Source organism: Macaca fascicularis, chromosome 2 (genome assembly GCF_037993035.2).
Source record: "Macaca fascicularis isolate 582-1 chromosome 2, T2T-MFA8v1.1".
Lineage (NCBI taxonomy): Eukaryota > Metazoa > Chordata > Mammalia > Primates > Cercopithecidae > Macaca > Macaca fascicularis.
Window position 1 is genome coordinate 174118542 of NC_088376.1, and position 21452 is coordinate 174139993.

At 38.5% G+C, this 21452-nt stretch overlaps 2 protein-coding genes across 3 annotated transcripts in view; both read left to right on the top strand.

Moving 5' to 3' along the window:
- Positions 1 to 1472, top strand: part of MORC1 (MORC family CW-type zinc finger 1) — a 149663-nt gene extending 148191 nt beyond the window's left edge. The window contains exon 26 of the mRNA XM_074033711.1: positions 1041 to 1472. Coding sequence (XP_073889812.1) covers positions 1041 to 1178 — 138 coding nt within the window. The 3' untranslated portion in view covers positions 1179 to 1472. The remainder of the gene's footprint in view (positions 1 to 1040) is intronic.
- A 4869-nt stretch (positions 1473 to 6341) lies between these two features.
- Positions 6342 to 21452, top strand: part of GUCA1C (guanylate cyclase activator 1C) — a 47303-nt gene continuing 32192 nt past the window's right edge. For both annotated transcript variants that reach the window (XM_045385408.2, XM_005548215.4), the window contains exon 1: positions 6342 to 6623. In XM_045385408.2, the coding sequence (XP_045241343.2) occupies positions 6420 to 6623 (204 nt within the window). In that variant the 5' untranslated portion in view covers positions 6342 to 6419. The remainder of the gene's footprint in view (positions 6624 to 21452) is intronic.

The following is a 21452-nucleotide window of genomic DNA, read 5'->3' on the forward strand; positions in this document are numbered from 1 at the left end:
TTTTCATTGCAAAGGGATGTGAACAGTCTGACACTGCCAGCTTCCTCTTCAACATCATCTCATCCATTCTCAAGTTATCCGTTTATAAACTGCTGATTTCTCTGTTTTTAAAAATTACTTGCCATAGTCCTATAGCCCCCTGAGTCTAATCTCATCCTTCTGTTATAGGCTTTCTGTTGGGGACATTGTCCTCATAAACTTTTTGTAAAGCATGAATGATTTTACCATTCTTCCACCCAAGTTTCACCATATATTTGATCTTTGTTCTTGCTTCAATTGCAGCAGAATCCATGTTGGTCTGATAGTGGCTTCTTTCAAACTGGTTATCTTATCCTTTTAGTGCCTCAAACTACATTCTGGTCAAATATGTCATAACAACTTAGTGTGAGTTTATTTTTGTTCAAAAATTTTGAAATCTGTGCCTATGTAGTTTTTTCATAATATGCATTTTCCATGAACTTTTTGAAGACCCCCCCTCACACGTCTAACTGTTCATTGGATCAAGAAGCCCAGGAAAGGAGAGCATGAAATCACCTCAATAGGGAGCTGAGTAAAAGAGAGAAAGGGAGGATAAAGAGAAGGAGACAGACCAGGGTAGTTAGCCAAGAACTGAGGGAAAAGACACTGCAATGGAAATAGAAGAAACAGAGAAGACAGAATTTGGCTACTTGTCTATTTTTTGCCTATAAGGCTAAAGATTCATTAATTTTAAAAATAGGAGATGACAGCCTATAACAGAGAAGGATGAGATTAGACTGAGGGGGCTTTAGGAATATAGCAAGTAATTTTTTAAAAAGAGAAAAAACAGTTGTACTAACTTCCACTAAAGAATAAAAAAATGAACCAAGTTTCTAACCACTTGTTAGCATAAAATGACATTAAATGAGAAAACATTTTGAAAGGTTAAAAGCATGATTCAAATGTAAGGTGGCTTTTGTTGCAGCAGGAGTCATAGGGAAGACTGTTAGGAAGCTGCCCAAATTACAGGAATAAGCTCTACAGCTTCTTTCCCTGGTGTGACTGTTGCTTCTCTTTTCCAGGGTGGTCCAGAAGGTGACCTGGAGCAGATTGACACTTATTTAGAAGCTTTGCTTAAAGAAGATAATCGCCTCCTCCAGAACAATTTAAATAAAGTGACTATAGATACAAGACATAGACTCCCTTTAGAAAAAAAATGAAAAGATTCCTGAAAATTAAGTCAGAGAAGGTATTCCCTTTTAAAAAATGCTGATAAGAAAGTTGAAAGATTCTTTTAAAAATTTTTCTTTTTTGTTGTTACTGTAAAGTCTATTCTGTTTAACAACAAGAAATAAGAAATAATTTTTTTCGAATAAGAAAATTGTACACTCTAGAAATGGAGACCGATTTACAATTTATATATCCCCTAATCCTATTGTCTAAATCTTCCTTTTCTTTCAGAAATATTAATAATATTTAGAGTTCTCTAATTTTCTTGTGAGCTACTGAAAAAATTGAAAATGTCACTCAAGCTTAAATTTTGTTATTCCTTAAAATATTGTTATTGTAATTTTGTTATTCCTTAAAAAAATTTAAAAGCAGATGTTTTCAAAATCAATATGCAAAGGACTACAGACTCACCTCCTCTTGAAGATGTTGAAAAAGAAAGACTTTATACCCTTTCTCCACTATAGCCAACACTCAGTAAAGCAGAAAGTACAAATCCTCTCAAAACTGAGATATAGCTTATATAATTTTATTATTTTGTCATAGTAAAATAATAAATCTCCTAAGCATAATATGTATATATATTACACATAGGTAAAAATTGTTGTTTCACATTTATATATACATAAATAAGCATGTTTTTACACTTTTCTTGATAAGTGGTTGGGTTTTTTTTGTTCCGAAATGTCTGAAACTTTAGACAAAAACAATAAAACATTTAATATTCATTTGTGAAACTGTATAATTTTAATTTATGATATGAACATAGCAAAAGCCTGGAACATGGAAATGGAATATGGTAAACTCTTTATTTCATTTTTGCCTTTAGCCACTTAAATACTCTTCTCAAGAGGCATGTTTTTACCAGTTACTTGTAAATCTATCCGCAATCAATTATCTGTAAAACCATATATATCATGATATAGCTATAGATATGGATGTAATAGCATCCAAAAGATGGGGCTGTTGCTTTTTCCACTCAATATACCTTCAAGATCATTCCATATTGAGACCAATACATGTAATAATACATATATATCGAGAGATAATGAGATAACCTCTCATTATCTTCAGCTGCTCCTTATTATTTCATTCAATGGAAATACTAAATCTGTTTAACCATTTCCTTATCAATGCATGTTTAGGTTTTTATTGTTCGTTTGGATTTACATATGCACAACAGTGAATATCCTTATAAATTTGTTCATTTCACACAGGTACAATTATGTCTGTCAAATGTCTCAGCAAACGAATTTCTGGATCAAAGGGTATATGCATTTTATTATGAATAGATATTGCCTAATAGCACTTTGAAAAAATTGTGTTAGTTTACACTCCTACAGCAACGTATGAGTTCCTGTTTCCTCTCACCTTCACCTACCTGGTGGATTACCAGACTTTCTTATCTTGCTGATCAAACAGGTGAAAAGTGGTATACCCTTGTAGTTTGAACATACATTTCTTATACTTTGAGTGTGATTGAGCATCTTTTCATATGTTTAAAAGTCATTCAGATTTTTAAATTTGGACTTTGTCAATTTTTCTACTTGGTGGTGGGTATTTTTCTTATTGATTTGTAAGAACTATCTTCACAGTAGGGATATTATCTTTTTTATGTGATATATATTACAGATATTTTCTAACAAACTTTTAAGTTTTGTTTTTATGGTGTTTTGGGTCATCTGGGATTTTTTAAAAGATTATGATTGAATTTCCTTTTGTTTATGGCTTCTATGGTCATATTTAGAGAGGACTGTCCCATGCTAAAATTATAAAATAATTTTGCTTTGTTTTCTTATAGTGATTTATATTGTTAAACCTATGATTCATCTAAAATTTATTTTGGAGTGAGAAGTAAGTTAGAAATCCTTTGTGTGTATGTGTGTGTGTGTGTGTGTGTGCATCTCCACATAGCCATAGCTTTGTACCAGAATTATTCATTGATAATCAGTTATTTCCTATGTCTTACCATACCTTACTGCATATTAAATTCTTATTTGTAATTGAGCCTAGTTAAAAAAAGAATCTATTTATTTTTCATTGAGTGCTTCATCTTTTCTCATGCCAGATTCATGTTGTTTTTGGTAGGGCTACTTAATAATTTTATTTTTCAAAATTTTTTGTGTATTTTTTTATGCTTGATTCTCAGAATTACATTTTGTAGCTACCACTACCCCTCAAATTCTATTTATATTTTTTAGATGGGGGTTTGTGGTGATAATACAGATTAATATGGAGAGAACTGATATGTTTTTAATATTAAGTCTTTCTACCCAAGACCAAGATACGCCTTTGCATATCCTCAAGTCTCCATTGGAACCCTATACTACCATTTTAAAATTTTCTTCAAATACATCTTGCACATTCCTAGTTATATTTATTGCAGTTAGATTTATTTTTTAGCCTATCATAAATGGAGGCTTTTTCCCATTATCTTATGACTGGCTAATGTTCTATACAGCAAGACTCCTGATTTTTGGACTTCAATACTGTATTCAATATTAGAATTCTTATTTTACAAATAACCTTAAAGTTTTTTTCTGCATCAGCAAATGATCATTATGCAGGTTTTCTTTTTGTTTCTTTTTTCTTTTTCTTTTTTTTTTTTTTTTTGAGACAGAGTTTCACTCCTGTTGCCCAGATTGGAGTACAATGGCACGATCTCTGCTCACTGCAACCTCCGTCTCCCGGGTTCAAGCGATTCTCCTGCCTCAGCCTCCTGAGTAGCTGGGATTACAGGTGCCACACCACCATGCCTGACTAATTGTGTATTTTTAGTAGAGACTGGGTTTTGCCATGTTGGTCAGGCTGGTATCGAACTCCCAACCTCAGGTGATCCACCTACCTCGGCCTCCCAAAGTGCAGGGATTACAGGCGTGAGCCACTGTACTTGGCCAATTTTCTTTAAAGTACATTTATATGAAGAAACAGTTTCTGGATCTCAGGTCCTTATATTCTTGATCCATCCAAAGTTTTCCTTCCTCAAAGGATTTTCTTGCTTCCTTGAAAACTTTTACTACCGTCCTCTGCCATCGTCTGTACCATTTTTTCTTTAATTTAAAAATTAGTGATTAATAAATGTTAATGGTGATAAGAAGTCAGTGCCTCTGAGCATCCTCTGGCAGACATTTAGAAAGAATCTTAAAGGGGACTTCCCCAAAGAATGCTTTTTGAAAATTCTAGCAGGATATTTCTCTCACTCCAAGCTGAATAATCTCGAGGCTGAGTCCTCACTGTCTCCCCTTTGTCCTTTTTGCTGTCTAAAAAAGAATATCATTCACTCTAATGGTTTCAGGTAATTCTTTCAAATTGGTATGATAAGTTTCACATTCTATGACCTTATTTTCACCTTTTTTTTTTTTTTTTTTTTTTTTTTTTTAGACAGAGTCTCACTGTCACCCAGGCTGGAGTGCAATGGCACAATCTCAGCTCACTTGCATCCTCTGCCTCCAGGGTTCAAATGATTCTCTTGCCTCAGTCTCCTGAGTAGCTGGGATTACAGGCATGCGCCACCATGCCCGGCTAATTTTTGTATTTTTAGTAGAAATGGGATTTCACCAGGTTGCCCAAGCTGGTCTTGAACTCCTGACCTCAAGGGATCCACCTACCTTGGCCTCCCAAAGTGCTGAGATCACAGGCATGAGCCACTGTGCCCAGCCCTATTATTTAATTGTGACATCAAAATGTCCCATTGAGAGTCTACATTGATATGTTTGAAACAAAATTAACCATATTCACCATAACCACCACCACTTCTGGTCAACGCAATTCATTTAGGCCCCGATGGCTCCTTCTTAGGAATCAAGGATTTTATAATAAACAGGTAGTCAGGACTAAGGAATAGGGACAAAGACAGAAACCAGATGTATGAACTGGGCCAAAATGGAAATAAAAGAAAGAATTGAGTGAGGTTAGAAAAGGAGAACTGTAGACCAGGCACTGTGACTCACACCTGTAATTCCAGCACTTTGGGAGGTCAAGGTGGATCACAAGGCCAGAAGATCGAGATCATCCTAGCCAACACGGTGAAACCCCATCTCTACTAAAAATACAAAAAATTAGCCTGGCATGGTGGCGGGCGCCTGTAGTCCCAGCTACTCAGGAGGCTGAGGAAGGAGAATGGCATGAACCTGGGAGGCGGAGCTTGCAGTGACCTGAGATCGCGCCACTGCACTCCAGCCTGAGCGACACAGCAAGACTCCATCTCAAAAAAAACCAACAACAACAACAACAAAAAAAAAAAAAAACACAAAAAAACAAGGAACTATAATTCAGGAGTAACAGAATTATATTCCACCTGGGGTTATCTGGTTCTAAGTATGGTTGGTAGCAAAATGGGTTGAGGACCACACAAAGCATTCATTTCCACTAATGGACCTTGGATACAGTTCTTAGGTCCATTGACCCTGTTCTTAAATTCATTGGCAAATGGGGCTTGGTTAGGACAAGATTAGCCAGATTAGAAAACTGGAGTGAGATAAAGCTCGCAGGCCAATGGCATGTGTAGATACTTGAGAGACCAGAAAAAGGTAAGAACAGAGGGTAGGGGAGAGAAGAGAAGACCAACACCAGAAGACACAGCCCAATATGTTCCTTTATCTGACTGCTACATCTAAAGTTCTTCTGACTACTATTTGATTCTCTCTACCTATTTTTCTCTCTTATACATAGACTTCTTTTTAATAATACTCAATGTATGATTTTTTCATGTAAAAATGTTATCTAAATTTATCTTCACAATACTCAGGTATGAAAAGGCAGATACTTTTATTCCTATTTCACAGATGAGGAAACAGACAAGAATGTGAGTAATGTTTCAATGTAGTTAATAAGTGGTAGAACAAAGCATAGAATCTAGGCTCCCTGATTGCACCTCAAAGTTCCTGCCATTAGACCCACTGTACCACTCCATAATATAGGCAAAATTGATGGCTAACAATATAACAAGGGTCACCCTCTCTAAAATATTGCCTCTTCCCTTCCCAAAAAACTATGTCTCTGCATGACTGTAAGCATGTTAGTTACCAACTGCCAAGTGACCTTGGTTTTAAAACTGGGCAGATGAGTTAATCTCACTGGCTTTCTATTCTTATTTAGCTTGTTGCTGTAAGAGGTTTAGAGTAGCTTTCTGAGGGCATATGTTAGCCTTCAGTTTTAGTGAGGAGTAAGGGACTAAATCCAGTGAAAACTTACGTGAAAACAACCTGAGGAAAAGCTGTAGACTGTGAGTCAAGATGGGGAATGGCAAATCTATAGCTGGTGATCAGAGAGCAGTTCCTACACAAGGGACCCATGTGTGGTACAGAACATTTATGACGGAATATCCATCCGGCCTGCAAACGCTACATGAATTTAAGACGCTTTTGGGTCTGCAAGGTCTGAATCAGAAGGCCAATAAACATGTTGATCAAGTTTATAATACCTTTGACACGAACAAGGTAAGGTCTTTTACTTTTCATTTCATTGGAAAATGCTACGGTTCTGCGCTCTTTCCTTTTTTTCCCTATAAGATAGCCTTAAGTAAAATGTGTGCATCCCACTGAATAGAGAGTTCTTCAGACAACTCACAGCTTGTAGGTAAGTGAGTCATTAAACACTTTTAGTACTGACGGCATGAAAATAATTGGGAACTAGCCTCTCCCACCCTAGGAAGTGTTCTGCATGTAGGGGGTTATTTTAAAGCCAAATTAAATCTCGGCATGGAACTCTAATGCTATCATTTAAATAAATCTAATAAGTACAGATTGATTTACAAAGACTGTTTTCGAAGTATTTAATGCATTGGTGACATTTTACAGAAAAGTGAATTACAGGACTCTGCTTTTAAAAGTGATTGCATCTAGATTGGCAGATATAATCAATACAAATTAGCCAACATGTTGTCTGTACTCAAATCAAAAGTTAGAATGCTTCATATTACTTTTTTCCCCATAGTTGACCAATCTAGTTTGAGGAAAATGGAAACTTAACAGTTTTAAATTCAGACAAATTTTTGTTTCTAAAGATGGTTACTCAACTATTGTCTTGAATTTACTCATTTCTGAGGAGCTGTAGTGCATTTAATTTCATTTCTTGAAAAAATAGAGAAAAGAAAAGAAGATATGGAATTGAAAAAAAAAAAAAAAAAACAGAGAGAGACAAAAAAGCAATAACCTGAAATATCAGGCTCAGGTTCTGCCTGCTTTTACTTGTTTATTTTGGTTATTTTACTGTGGATTTGTATATTTCAAAATGTGTAGATGTTGATTCGAATAAAAAGGAACAGAGAAAATACTAATAGAAAAGAAATGACTTTAGAAGGCCATCCAATTGATAATAGAAGAGAAAGAAGGGGAAGTAAACTGAATAAAATTTTTAAAAAACTGGTTGTTCCATAGGATGTTTAGAATTTAGCACAATCCTTTAAACCAAGAAGCAGGTGACTTACAAGGAGATATCAGGCAGGAACTTGGGAAAATTAAACCTGTGCAAAATTAACAGCTATTTTAATCCTTGTAGCAATGTCAGGAACAGATTTCTTTAGGACATTATGGTATGGTCTTTTGTGCTTTGTTACCAAACATAGTTAAGCACTGCCTGTTTAGCATGACAGTGCTTTCCTCCTCATAAATTTTACTTAGTGTCGATGCAAGCAAAAGGCAATCTTCAAGGAGCTGACAAATCAATGGGAAAATGTGGCAGATTCCGCTTTTGTTGTTAATCCTGAAATGTGTTCCGGATACTATAAGCATGCTGCCATGTTGTCTTTATTTGCCTCTGCCTGTGTATGTGTCTCTCAGCTCTCAATCTCACTTCTCTCTTTCTTTCGCTCTGTCATTCTCTGTGCTTCACTCTTTGTATGGCTGCTATAAGCAGCCCAATATCAAGATGAAAGTCTGTTGCTCTAGACAGCAGCTTCTTAGGCTCTGAGTACTCCTGAGAGGTTAGAAAATGAGCTATCATAGAGTTTTACTCCAAAGGCATTGATGTCATATCCCATGTCAGCAGTTTGGTTGCCAGCCCAGTATTGTACATGTCAGGGGTTCACATGCAAGAACAGGAACATGCGGAAAGGAGTGCTGGGTGGAAGCAAGGATCTGCTGCCAGATGAAGCAAACTGGCAAGGAAGCAGGGGCAATGTCCAGACAGGTGTGTGTGTCCTCAGTGTGAGAGCCCGCTCAGTGTCCACCACAGGAATGGCGCGACCCATCCTGGGAGCTTAATTTAGATGGCTTGGAAGTTCTGCTGCTATATCTCAAAGACATTTTATGTTTGCTTAGGAAGGAAGTGAGCCGAAGCAGTAATGACAAATGCCACAAAAGGTGTGGGGAATCTCAACATAAAATCAGGTGGTAAAATGACAAGAGTAAGGATTGTTCATTATCAAGTGATACTAAGAAATGATGTGCCATTATGCACAGAAAAAGTCATATATTAGATGAATTGATAAAACTAGCATCTGTCCAGAACTCCCAAAGATTTACTGTTTCTATGCAACTTCTCTGCAGTTTTCTTTTTTTCTTTGTGATTTTATAAGTTTGACTTTATTTTTAAAATTTTATTTTTAAAATGAATTTTGTGTATGTCTAAGGTATACAACATGATGTTATGGGATACATATGCATAGGAAAAAATGTTACTGTACTGAAGCAAATTAACATATCCATCATCTCACAGAGTTGCCCATTTTTTTTTTGGTCTTTGAGGCAAGAGCAGTAAAATCTACTCATTTAGCATGAGTTGCATATAAGTACAATTTTGTTACTGTAGTCCTCGTGGTGTGTAATGAATCTCCAGACTTGTTCCTCCTACATATCTGCTACTTTTATCCTCTGACCTACATCTCCCCATTTCCTCTTCTCCCACCCCACTCCTCGTAACCACTCTATTTGATTTTTTTTAGATTCCACATGTAAATGAGATCATGCAATATTTTTCTTTTTCTTTTATGTGCTATAGATGGAAATTATTTAAAAATGCATGTCATACTTTTCTACCTCCTCAAAGTGCTGGTAAAGCACTTTCTTGATATATCAGGGTCATTATTATGAACAGCAGTTGTTACATTCTGTGTAATACCGTGGGACACCCATTCCCATTGAAGTTTCTGGAGCTGTTTCCTAATGTTAAAAACCCTGAAAATTTGTGCTTTTATCATTGTGTTTGCTTTTCCTTGTTGTTCTGTCTTTTCTCCTCCTGTCAAACTAACATTTCACAGCTTTCTTATTGTTATAATATTCATGAGCTTTTGATTTTTAATGTGCCGTTTCTAACCTGGCTTTGGATTGTATTCAAGCTAAGCAACGCTATTAGGATAGTGCTTAAAATAAAAGTAAATACATTCTGAGATTTAGAGCACAAAATTTATAATAATATTTTTTAGCTAATCACACAGCATGGTGGGTTTCTCCTTGGCATTCAATAACAATAACACTTTCTGAGTTCAAGGATGTGGGGAAAAGAGAGACCTTACACCCTGTTGGTGGGAATGTAAACTAGTACAGCTATTATGGAAAACAGTATGCAGGTTCCTCACAAAATTAAAAATAGAACTACCATAGGAACCAGAAATCTCACTTCTGGGTATGTATCCAAAGGAAATGAAATCAATACGTTGAAAGGTTATCTGCACTCCCATGTTTGTTGCAGCACTATTCACAACCGGCAAAATATGGAATCAACCCAAGTATTATCCATCAGCAAATGGATGGATTAAGAAACTGTGCTGTGTATATGCAATGGAATACTATTAAGCCTTAAACAACAAGGAAATCCTGTCATTTCCACAACATAGATGAACGTGGAGGACATTATGCTTGGTGAAATAAGCCAGACACAGAAAGACAAGTAAGGCGTAATCAACCTCACTGATACGTGAAGCCTAAGAAAGTCAAGCTCATAGAAGCAAAGAGTAGAATGGCTGTTGCCAAAGACTGCCAAAGGGGTTGATGGGGCAGAGGAGTCATAGGGAGATGTTTGTCAAAGGGTAGAAAATTTTAGTTATGCAGGATGAGTAAGTTCTGGGCATCTTGTACAGCATGGTGACTACAGTTAATAAAATATTTCATACTTGAAAATTGCTAAGAAAATCTTAGATGTTCTCACCACAAAAAAGATAAGTATGTGATAAGGTGATGGATATGGTAATTAGCTTCATTTAATCATTTCACATTGTATACACGTATAAAAATAACATATTGTATACCATAAATATATATAATTTTTGTCAACTATTCCTTAATAAAGCTGGAAAACAAAACCCACTTTTTGAGTGGTTATGATGTGCCTGACACTGTTCTAGGTGCACTGAACCATCAACCATGGAGGGATGAACACATTCAACCATCACAATGGTAATGGAACCTATTTTATAGTAATGGCCATGGCCTTGGCCCCTCAGACCTTTGGGTCTTTAGAATTCAAATTGTGCTTGCCCTGGGTCCATGCTGCCAGGGCTTAGACTACTGCCAGTGATTGAGTGCAACAAAAATACTAAGGCTGGGTTATTCCTAACAGACAGGAGAGTCCTCTGTCTACAGGCTTTGTCTCAGGGATTCCCTGGCAGCTTTGCTGGACCTTGGGTTGCAGGAATGCTTAGGACATTTCTACCAACCTTCCTTCCCTCTCTTCTTCACCTGGATCAGATTAACATCATGGTCTGACAGCTGGCTCAGCTGTTACAGACTCCCTCCCTATTTCCTTCCACACATGCATTTCTCCAAGTAAAATACTTAAACTGAGTTGAATAGGTCTACTATCCTATTAATAAGACTCTCAGAAAAAGAGGCCAGAGAAAATAGAAGATTATGACAAAAGAAATCAGAAAAAATGGCCACTGCGGTGGCTCATGCCTGTAATCCCAGCACTTTGGGAGGTTGAGGCAGGCAAATCACTTGAGGTCAGGAGTTCAAGACCAGCCTGGCCAACATGATGAAACCCCATCTCTATTAAAAACACAAAAATTAGCTGGGTGTGGTGGGGTGCACCTGTAATCCCAGCTGCTTGGGAGGGTGAGGCAGGAGAATTGCTTGAACCTGGGAGGTGGAGGTCACAGTGAGTAGAGATTGCACCCTTGTACTCCAGCCTGGGTGACAGAGTGAGACTCTGTCTCAGGAAAAAATTTTTAAAAAAAGGAAAAACCAGAATTTCCCAGATCTATTAGACACAACTTTCACAAGGCCCAGCACAATGTGCAGAAAGACATCAACATACAGCATGTTCTGAGAAATTTTATAAGAAGGGTAAAGAGAAAATCCTAAAGTCTTCAAGAAAGGAAAGAAAACAGAAATAGAAACCAAAATAGCATTGAGCTTCTTAACACCAACACCAGAAGCTAAAAGTGGAAAAAAAAACCTTCCAAAATTCTGAGAGGAAATTACCGAGCCAAATCAAACATGAAGAGAGAATAAAGACATGCAAAGACTAGAAAATTTATTTCACATTTACTTTTTTTTAAGGAAGCTCTGGAGTAGGTCTCCATCAAAAATGAGGGTTTATCTGTTCTCACTGCTATAAAGAACTGAGAGTGGGTAATTTATAAAGAAAAGAGGTTTAATTGGCTTACAGTTCTGCAGGCTGCACAGGATACATGGCTGGGGAGGCCTCAGGAAACTTACAATCGTGATAGAAGGGTGAAGCACGTCTTTACATGGTGGCAGGAGAGAGAGGGTGGAGGGGAAAGTGCTACACACTTTTAAACAACCAGATCTCGTGAGAATTCACTCACTATTGCGAGAACAGCAAGGGGAAAACTGCCCCATGATCCAATCACCTCCCACCAGGTCCCTCCCACAACATTGTAATTGAAGATTACAATTCAACATGAGATTTGGGTGGGGACACAGAGCCAAACCATATCAGAGGACATATATCAACAAACAAGGAAAGAGGAATCCAACGTAGGAAATCAGGTAAGGGCAGTCTCAGGATCATAGAACAGGAAAGTCCAGATCAACAGCTATATGCCGAAAACCCATTCAGCTGCTAATCCCAATTGAGAAGGAAAAAGGGGGACCCTGGGAGGAAGACCTTAAAAAATGACATTGATGAATCAGCTACTATGTTTGTGGATTTCAAAAGCAATATTAAATTGTTAATAGATATTTAACAAATCTGATGCTGCATTTGACTAACAATAACAAGGCTAAGTACAAGAAAAACTACCAAAATTTAAAATGAAATACCTTAAACATGTTTATTATGAAAATTTTCCACATACAAAAGTAGAATAGCTCTCATAGACCCATCACTCAGCTTTAGCAATTATAAAAATTTTGCCATTTTTGTTTCATTTGTCCTCCTACATGTTTTCTGTTTTTTTAAAAAGAAAAAATATTCCGACATTATGTAATCTGTCCTAAAAATATTTATTATTCATCTATACCAATAAGGACATTTTTAAAACATGAGTACTATGCCATTAGCATACCTAAAAACAGTAATTCTATCTTAAACTTTAAATTGACAAATAATAATGGTATATATTTATGGGGTATATGCTATAGTATGATATACGGTTGACCCTTGAACAACACAGGTTTGAACTGTAAGGGTCCACTTACAGATTTTCTTCCTTCTCTGTCACCCCTGAGACGGCAAAACCAACCCTTCCTCTTCCTCCTCCTCAGCCTACTCAAACGTGAGGATATCCTGATGAGGATGAAAACCTTTATCATGTTCCACTTCTACTTAAAGAAGAGTAAATGTATTTTCCTTATTATTTTCTTCATAACATTTTATTTTCTCTAGCTTTATTGTAAGAATACATTACACAGTACACATAACATAGAAACTAAGTGTTAATCAACTGTTTCTGTTAGAGGTAAGGCTTCCAAGCAATAGCAGGCTATTAGTAGTTAATACATTGTGTAATGATTAACTCAAGCTAATTAAAATATCCAGCATCTCACATACTTATCATTTCTTTGTGGTGAGAACACTTAAAATCTACTCTCTCAGTGATTTTGAAATACACATTATTATTAACTAATAATTGCTAATACCATCTCCTACCCAGTCTATGGACAAATTTTCCTGATTATTTCAATCATACACTTTTTTTTTTTTAGATTCTTGATTTGAGCTAGGATCCAAACAAGGTGCTCATGTTGCAATTGTGATTATGACTCTCAAGTCTTCATTTTTTTTCTACAATAATTCTCTAATCATCTTCCCTTTTCAAGCCGATGATTTGTTAGGGAAAGTGAGTCATTGGTTCTGTAGAAGATCCCACATTCTAAATGTATCTGATTGTCCTCTTGTTGTGTCATCTAACTTGCTTTTGGTTCTTCATATTACCTATAAACTAGTATTTAGCTGTAGAAACTTAAATAGATTCAGGTTTGTTTGGAAAGAATACTTCACAGGCACATAATTATTGATTGTCTTTAGTGAATTGTCTGCTAGGTTCAGGTGATGTCAGGCTGATTACAATGAGGCAATTACTAACTCCATGTAAAACAAGGAAGTCAATAATTTTGGTATGCCACAGCTATGCAGAGAACAAAATGTACCATAGGCTGGGCACGGTGGCTCACGCCTGTAATCCCAACACTCTTGAAAGGCCAAGAAGGCTTGAGTGCAGGAGTTCGAGACCAGCATGGCCAACATAGCACAACCTTGTCTCTAAAAAAATACAAAAAAATGTAGCTGGGCACACTGGCTCACACCTATAGTCCCAGATACTCAGGAGGCTGAGGTGGGAGGATTGCTTAAGTCCAGAGGGGTTGAGGCTGTGGTGAGCAGTGATTGCACCACTGCACTCTAGCCTGGGTGATAGAGACTCTGTTTCAAAAAACAAATTACCACAATCATTAAAATGAAACTCTGACTTTTAGATTAACTACAATTAAGGGAATCTGGTGGTAGAACAATAGTGTGCTGGTGAATGCTTCGTTAGCTCAGAGGGTTCAAGGGCAGGTAACTCTGGTGACATTTGCTGATTTCCATAGAGTAAATACTCGCGCGGTGGCCAATTTTCAAGCTAATGACTGTTTAATACTTGGCTTATACAATTTAACAATCAGCTCACTCTGGCAGATGAAATACGCTCCAGCACATCATTGGGTTATATGAGGGTCATAAAATTAAATACTTCTCTTTTAGTATAACAGGAAGCCAATGTCTAAAATTAATAAATCAAGATATAAGAATAAGCATCTTAATTACAAACATTGAGTAAAGACTAGGAAAAACCCCACAAGTTCAGTGTTTTTAATTATAAGCCTTTTAGTTGTATTTCATTTTAAATATGTACATGTTCTATGTACATGCTTAAAAACAGGATTCTTTAAAAATTTAAAGATAGCACAGAAGACAGCAAATCTGAGTAGGTGAGGGCAGTGATGGAAACTGCTCCTCTCAAAATTAAGATCTGTCTGTGGGAAAGACTTGGCAACACAAGTTCTTTAGTTTCTACAACTGGGAATCGTCCATTCCATTATGAAAATTCTACTGACTTGAAAGCCAGTGTCCTAGACTGGTGCAAACGTGTCAAAACATAAAGTCTCCATGATGAGTCCAAAATGAAAGTATGTGGCTCCGTGGTCAGTGTTACACCTAAATCAGGTGAGATGATGGGACTTGAAGTTAGGTGGGCTCCAAAGACCAGCCACAGCAACCACCACTGCCAACGCAAAACCTGTTGACAGCCTGGTGAGCCTTTGAGGGCCAGGTGCGGGACAGCACAGATACAACAGAAACTGTAGATTTTTGTTGCTGGCCATTGGTTCCTTATAGGCAGTGAAAGTGGGGCAGGGGCTGCACTATTCTCACCTAAGCATCTATAGGCTTCACCTGGAGATTGATACCAAGCACCCAGTTCTTGGGAAAGCACTTGCTGTTCTGGGAATGCACCTGCACTCTGGCTCTGCTCCTAGGGAGTGCACAAAGTGGAACTTGCTTCTGCTCTGCTGACATCCATGCAGAGGCTGAGGATGAAGGAGCACCTGGCCCTGCCACTCATCCTGCACTCTGCACTTTAGGCATGCTGCCTTCTTTCTCACCCTCCGTTTACTCCTCTCCAAGTCTCCTTTCTCTTTTGAAGGGCAAGTGGTGCATCAGTTCATCTTCATGAAACAACAGTACAGAAATATGAAGAATAAGAGGATTATTGACCCGCTGAAATCCCACATTTCCCCAGAACGGGCACCTATTATAGCATGATGGCAGACAGGAGACAGCAAACATATTTACCGAGTGATTACATAAAATGATAGGGAGATGTGCTGAACCCCTGTTAACCTTCATAAGGAAGGCACCAGGTTAAAGAGGCCAAACAAGCTGCCCAGAGCCAGCAAATGAGACATGGGGTTTCATTAGGGTCTTATATACAAGAGAGAGAGCCCAGTGGCAGGGGCTGGACAACATAACTGCATGGCCCAGTGGTGGCAGGCTGGTTAGGAAAACTGCAGTCGCTTCCCAACAGCATGCAGTTGCTATAATGTTTTCAGTTCAGATCCTCCCCTTAATGACCTCCACCTGGCAACCTTCATTTAACCTAAAACTCCTGGCCTCAATCACCTGTGACCCATGTTCCACAGGACGGGACAGGGGCTTAGATGTTCCTCATAGACAAGAAACAAATCTCCGGGTTGGCCACTCCCGATTCTCTAGCTTAGAATACATTCAGGTGCATCTGCCAGACAGGGGTATCCTCACGTTTCTCTGAAATTATTCCTACCAGGTGTGTTTACCCTGCAGGAAACAACTGAAGTAGCCTCAGTTTTACATATGCACTTCTTTCCTTTCCATTCCTCTCTTTCCCTCCTTTTTTCCCCCATATGTATTCCAAAGGAGGCCACCATATCTTCCAAACTCTAAGTTAGTGCTTAATTGGAGTAATTATCTCAAGAAGTTGTTTAAAATATATTTATTTTCTTTACATGTTTATTTTTTATTTGGATTTCTTGTTTTGTCCACAGAATTTATATGCTTATTTTAAATTTGGTTTATCATTATTTAATTAAAAATTTTTTGCCATAAGTTATTGGGGTACAGGTGGAGTGACCTGGATGAGATTGGAGACTATTATTCTGAGGGAAGTAATCAGGAATGGAAAACTAAACATCGTATGTTCTCAGTAATATGTGGGAGCTAAGCTATGAGGACGCAAAGACATAAGAATCATACAATGGACTTTGGGGACACGTGGGGAAAAGTGAGAGGGGGGCGAGGGATGAAAGACTTAAATGCATTTCTTATTTGTGTATCTGCTAAGAATTTCAGCTTCTGTACTCAGGCATTCAAGAAATGTTACTTTAGTTTTCTACTAAATTTGTATTTTGAGTCCTCCTTTACGAAGGAGGGCTCTCCCGCCACTCTCCAGGATTGCATGTAAACCCCAAATGTGCATCCAAACCTCAAGGTGTTGGGGGAGAATCTGTCTACACCAGTATTTGTGGAGATAGTCCCCCTCTGTATCTCCTGATTCATGCAGAGGGCTGTTGTTTCTTCACAGCTATGCCTCCTAAGTCAGATTCTCTCTTAGCTACTTTATACTCCAAGGCCTCTTAGTCTGGGTCAGGCTTCTCTGGCCAAATACACCTACAGCCTTTTCTCACCATCTACGCTAGGTGCAGGGGAACTTGGTGTATCTGTACCCAGGAGGTGAATCACAGGTGCTTCTGCTCTTACAACTGCCAAACGTGGTGTTTCTATTATCTGTCATCCAACCATTCTTGGCTCTCACATATCAGTGCCTCCCTCCCCCTCAATATCTGGCAACTCTCTCTTCCTTCCTTTATTCCACACCCTCCCAGCCTATGGAATCTTTATGTAGTTTGGGAGTAGACTGGAGAAACTAGAAAAACTGTGTCTAATTATACATCCTTCTAAATCTTTTGTTTATGGCATAAACTTTATGCTCTGAATCCTGAATGGCTTCAACCATTGAAACTTGAGAGCTAAGAATGAACTCTTGATTCCTGCTTAATTTTCTGCTACAGTGACCTATCTCTTAGGCAATGAATGTCTTTATGAATGTGGGGAGAGCTGGATGACAGAAGGGATTACCAGGAGCAAACTCACATAGTTAACATTCTGTGTTACTATCTCACTGCACTCGCAAATATTTACTAAGCACTTGGAGGCATGGAGGAGGGAAGGATGCCACAAAGATGGATAGGAATTGGTCTCTGTCCTAAATTGACTTTACAATGTAGTGGGGAAGACAGGCACATCCTCAAAAAATAAAAAGAAGTAAATAAAGAATCAAAGCTTGAGAGGGGGAAAAACATTGTACTAACTCTGTGGTTTCGAGGTTCCAAATGGACCCGTGGTGTTGAGGGCTGCTTTTAAACCTGGTAATGTGGTCAAGGGTCCCCTAGGGAAATTCTTCAATCCCATCCCAGCAGGGCAGATAAGAATAGAAAAATTACATTCCAATATTAGGGTTGTGTGGGGCTAGGGGTGTGTAAATAGGTAGAAAACATGATTTTCTGTTCCCTCAAAGAATTTATAACCTAGTTGAGGAAATAAGTTATATCGAGATTATATAACCAAAGAATAAAACAAGATAGTATAAGCAGGACTGACTGTGCGATCCAAGGCTCATTTACTGGGATCAGAAGATGTGGCAGAGGTTGAGCGATGGACTTAGTTAGGAAAGGCTTTCTGGAGAAGTTGAGGCATTTGGGGATCTTGAAAGAAGTGAAAAACTGTGATTATTACTAATAAAGGCTAACACTCAACACTTCTGTGTCAGTCACTCTTTTATGCATTTTATGTTTATTATCTCATAGAATCCTTACAACAATATTATAGAGTAGATACCATTTTTCTCATCTGCGTTTACACATGAGGAACCTGAGGCACAGAGTAGTTAAGTAACTTGCCAGAAACTACACCTCAGGATTAGAATGCTGACTGCACCCTTGAATTGGTGTGTTATTCCATTAACAAAGGAGTTGAGAATTGCAATGAAGAAAACAGCTCTAATTAGAATAGGAGGGAAGAGGGAGACGGCATGTGGGGGCCTAGTTGAGGCAGAGGGTTACGGCTACAGCATAACTGGCCGCAGACTTGAGGTGTCTCATCTAGAACTTTTGTTCTATGTGGGTAACCAGACAGTAGTCAGGACTACACTTACATCCTAGCTGAGAAATGAGGCGCTCAGAGCACTGAGATGCCTGGAGAGTCTCAGAGCAGAAGGTCAGTCTTTGATGATACCTCTAGCTTCTGGTCCATATTCTGGTTGCTGTAATAGGTGTGAAGGTAAATAAATGACCCTCAGGACCACAACTAGGCATCTGGGTTTTATCCAAATAGAGTGTCATTATTGACCCTTAAACTAGGCCCAAACTCCTCTAAGAATACTCACTTGTCAGATGCAGGAAGGCAGGGATGAGCCCATTTCCAAAGGGCAAAATTGGACTCATAGAAGTCTGATTTTTGGTGGCAGAGGAATGAAATGGAGGAGGAAAACAGGGGTCTAAAAGACTTGTCAAAAGTCTTTGCCTCTTTGGGGACTCCAAAGATCTTACAGAGGGAGGTAAAATGGTTTCTCTAAATGTATGGGTTTGGAACTCAAACCACCAATGGAGTGCCAGTTTAAGCCAGAAGAACAGTTATCAGCACTAGGTCCATGTAAACTCCAGAATAAAACAAAACACCCAGAAAATCCTTAGGTTGTTATTTTCAGTTAGCAGCTTCGGACAAAGCCTGGGCATCAGGAGTGAGGGGATGATGAGTGAATTCTTAGAAACAGGGCAGAGGTCTATCCTTGACGGGAAGAGGAATGAGAAGCAGTGGGGCTGTGGGATTTGAATAATGATTATTACAGTGGATGTAGTGAAGGTTTACCTACAAATCTGTTCATAAACCACATCTTAGCTTTAATGTAGCAGAGGTCCTTGCTGGTTTTTTTTTTTTTTTTTTTTTTCCAATGAGCCCCTTAGGGAATGTCTTTATGATATAAATCACAGCCCAGCAACAGGACAGTGGAGGCAGCACCTTGGGAAGAATCAGAATGTCTGGCCTCCTGTCCCCGCTCTGACCCTTACATGGGGTATGTAATCTTGGACAAGACCATTAACCTCTCCGTGTCTCAAATCGTTCATTTCCAAAACTGGGACAAGACCTGTGCTGCCTGCATTATCATTGAGCTCATGTGAAATAATGCAGTTGAAAGAACTTTGAAAAAATGTGCAATCTAGTCCACAAATGAACAGAATGTTTATCTGTAAAATGCAGATAACTCTGACCTGAGCCCCCACAGGTTTGATAACAAGGCAGATTTAACAGTACTTCTTATCAAGCTTGTATTGTATTTCCAAACGAAAGGTGTTTCTACAGTTGCAGGAGTTGCTTTCCTGCCATTTCTTGTTTTTAATTTTTCTTAATGCTTTGGACATTTATTCGTGCTGTTCTGGGCAACATTTGCCCCTTGCAATGGCTGCCAATCATGGAATGAAATTCATTGAATAAGAATCATCTTAGTATTTTGACTGTCATCTTACTATAACTCAGGACTCATGCTTGGGAGCCCCAGGTCTACTTGAAATTCAGAAGTGACCTTTGGTTATCTGCTCCCTGGCTTCTTTGTGTAGGAGCCCTTAAAAATTGGAGCAGGCAACATGCCTTTTAACTTGTGTCATAATCACTGCTGTTCATTAACCCGTGGCTACCCTGCAACCCTATAACACTGTACTGGGTTTTCTGGCCTACAAAGTGACCACAATTAACTGTTGATATTCATAAGATACGTTTACTGGAAACAAATGATCTTATATTACATTGTAAATCATTAAGTTGCAATCTCTTAAGGGTTAAGAGCAAGAGTTCAGAGCTATTGGCATGGAAGCTCTCAGGAAGCATTTGTTGTGATAATAAAATACGTCATATTTGCTCGGCACTTCGTAATTTACAAAGAATTTTCATGTATGCTATCAAACACAACATTTTGGTTAAGTTTCTCACAGAATTTTACCTGTTAAAGACATCAGCTTTACCCGCTGACATACATTTAAATGTAAGCTGTTGTAATTCATGTATTTTAACAAAATCTATTGAAATTGTGGTTCTTAATTCTGGCTATATATGAGAAGCACCTAGAGACATTATTAAAAATACCAGTGACTGTGTTTCTAACTCAGAACAACTAAATCAAAACAATGTTTTGTTTTTTAAGCTGCCCGATGATTGCAATGTGTAGCCACACATGAGGATCACTGCTATCCAAGAAAGACTGCGGTCTAAGTGGCAGAAAACTAAGGGGCTGTCTATATGTGTGTCATGGGTACATAAAGAAAGGGGATTCTAAGTCCAAAACTACTAATTCAGAAGCAGTTCTTCTGACTTTTAGTTACAGTCCTGGTTAAAGAAAAAAATCAGCCTTGGCCGGACGCAGTGGCTCACACCTGTAATCCCAGCACTTTGGGAGGCTGAGGCTGGTGGATCACCTGAGGTCAGGAGTTTGAGATCAACCTGGCCAACATGGTGAAACCCTACTAAAAACCTACTAAAAATACAAAAATGAGCCAGGCATGGTGGTGGGCATCTGTAATCCCAGTGACTCAGGTGGCTGAGGCAGGAGAATCGCTTGAACCCGGGAGGCAGAGGTTGCAGTGAGATCATGTCACTGCACTCCCACCTGGGCAACAGAGCAAGACTCTGTCTCAAAAAAAAAAAAAAAAAAAAAGCCTTGAAGCAAGTAGTATATTAATAGTTGTATCCATCCCACCATCGAATTCTGCCATTTTCTACATCCTCAACTCACCTCTTCTATTCATTAAGGAGCAAGGATCCAGGCTGTTACAAGGGAAAGGAAACACTTGTAGGAGACAGGCCGATTAAGGGTAAAGCTGGGTTTGACTTTATCTGTTGCACTATCAGTTTAGGAAGACAGATGCTTACAAGAGGAAGCCCATAATGCCTACCTGAGGAAGTTCGTTGCAAAAGGATACTGTGACTATAGTCCTAGGTCTGCAGTGATTAACTATAGCATTCAGAAGTGGTCAAACTTGGACAATTGTCTTCCTTCTTCAAACCCACATGAGATGACTTCTGATTCACAGTGGACCTGCTAAGCTGGCTGTATTCTGGGGGCTGATGGTTAGGGCTTTCTGATATCCAGAAAACCTATTAATAATCAGGAGCTCGTTTGGTAAATATTATGAGAAGTCATTTGTCTCAGAACCCCTTGCATTATTACAGTCATGGTCAAGTCAAGAACAACAGTGTCTGATCTCAGATCTGCATAAAGATCACATTATGTAACCAATTACCAAGCCAGCAGTGTATTTCTGATCTCACAGAGGCAAGCCTCTCATCAGGACATTCCAGCAGTTCCA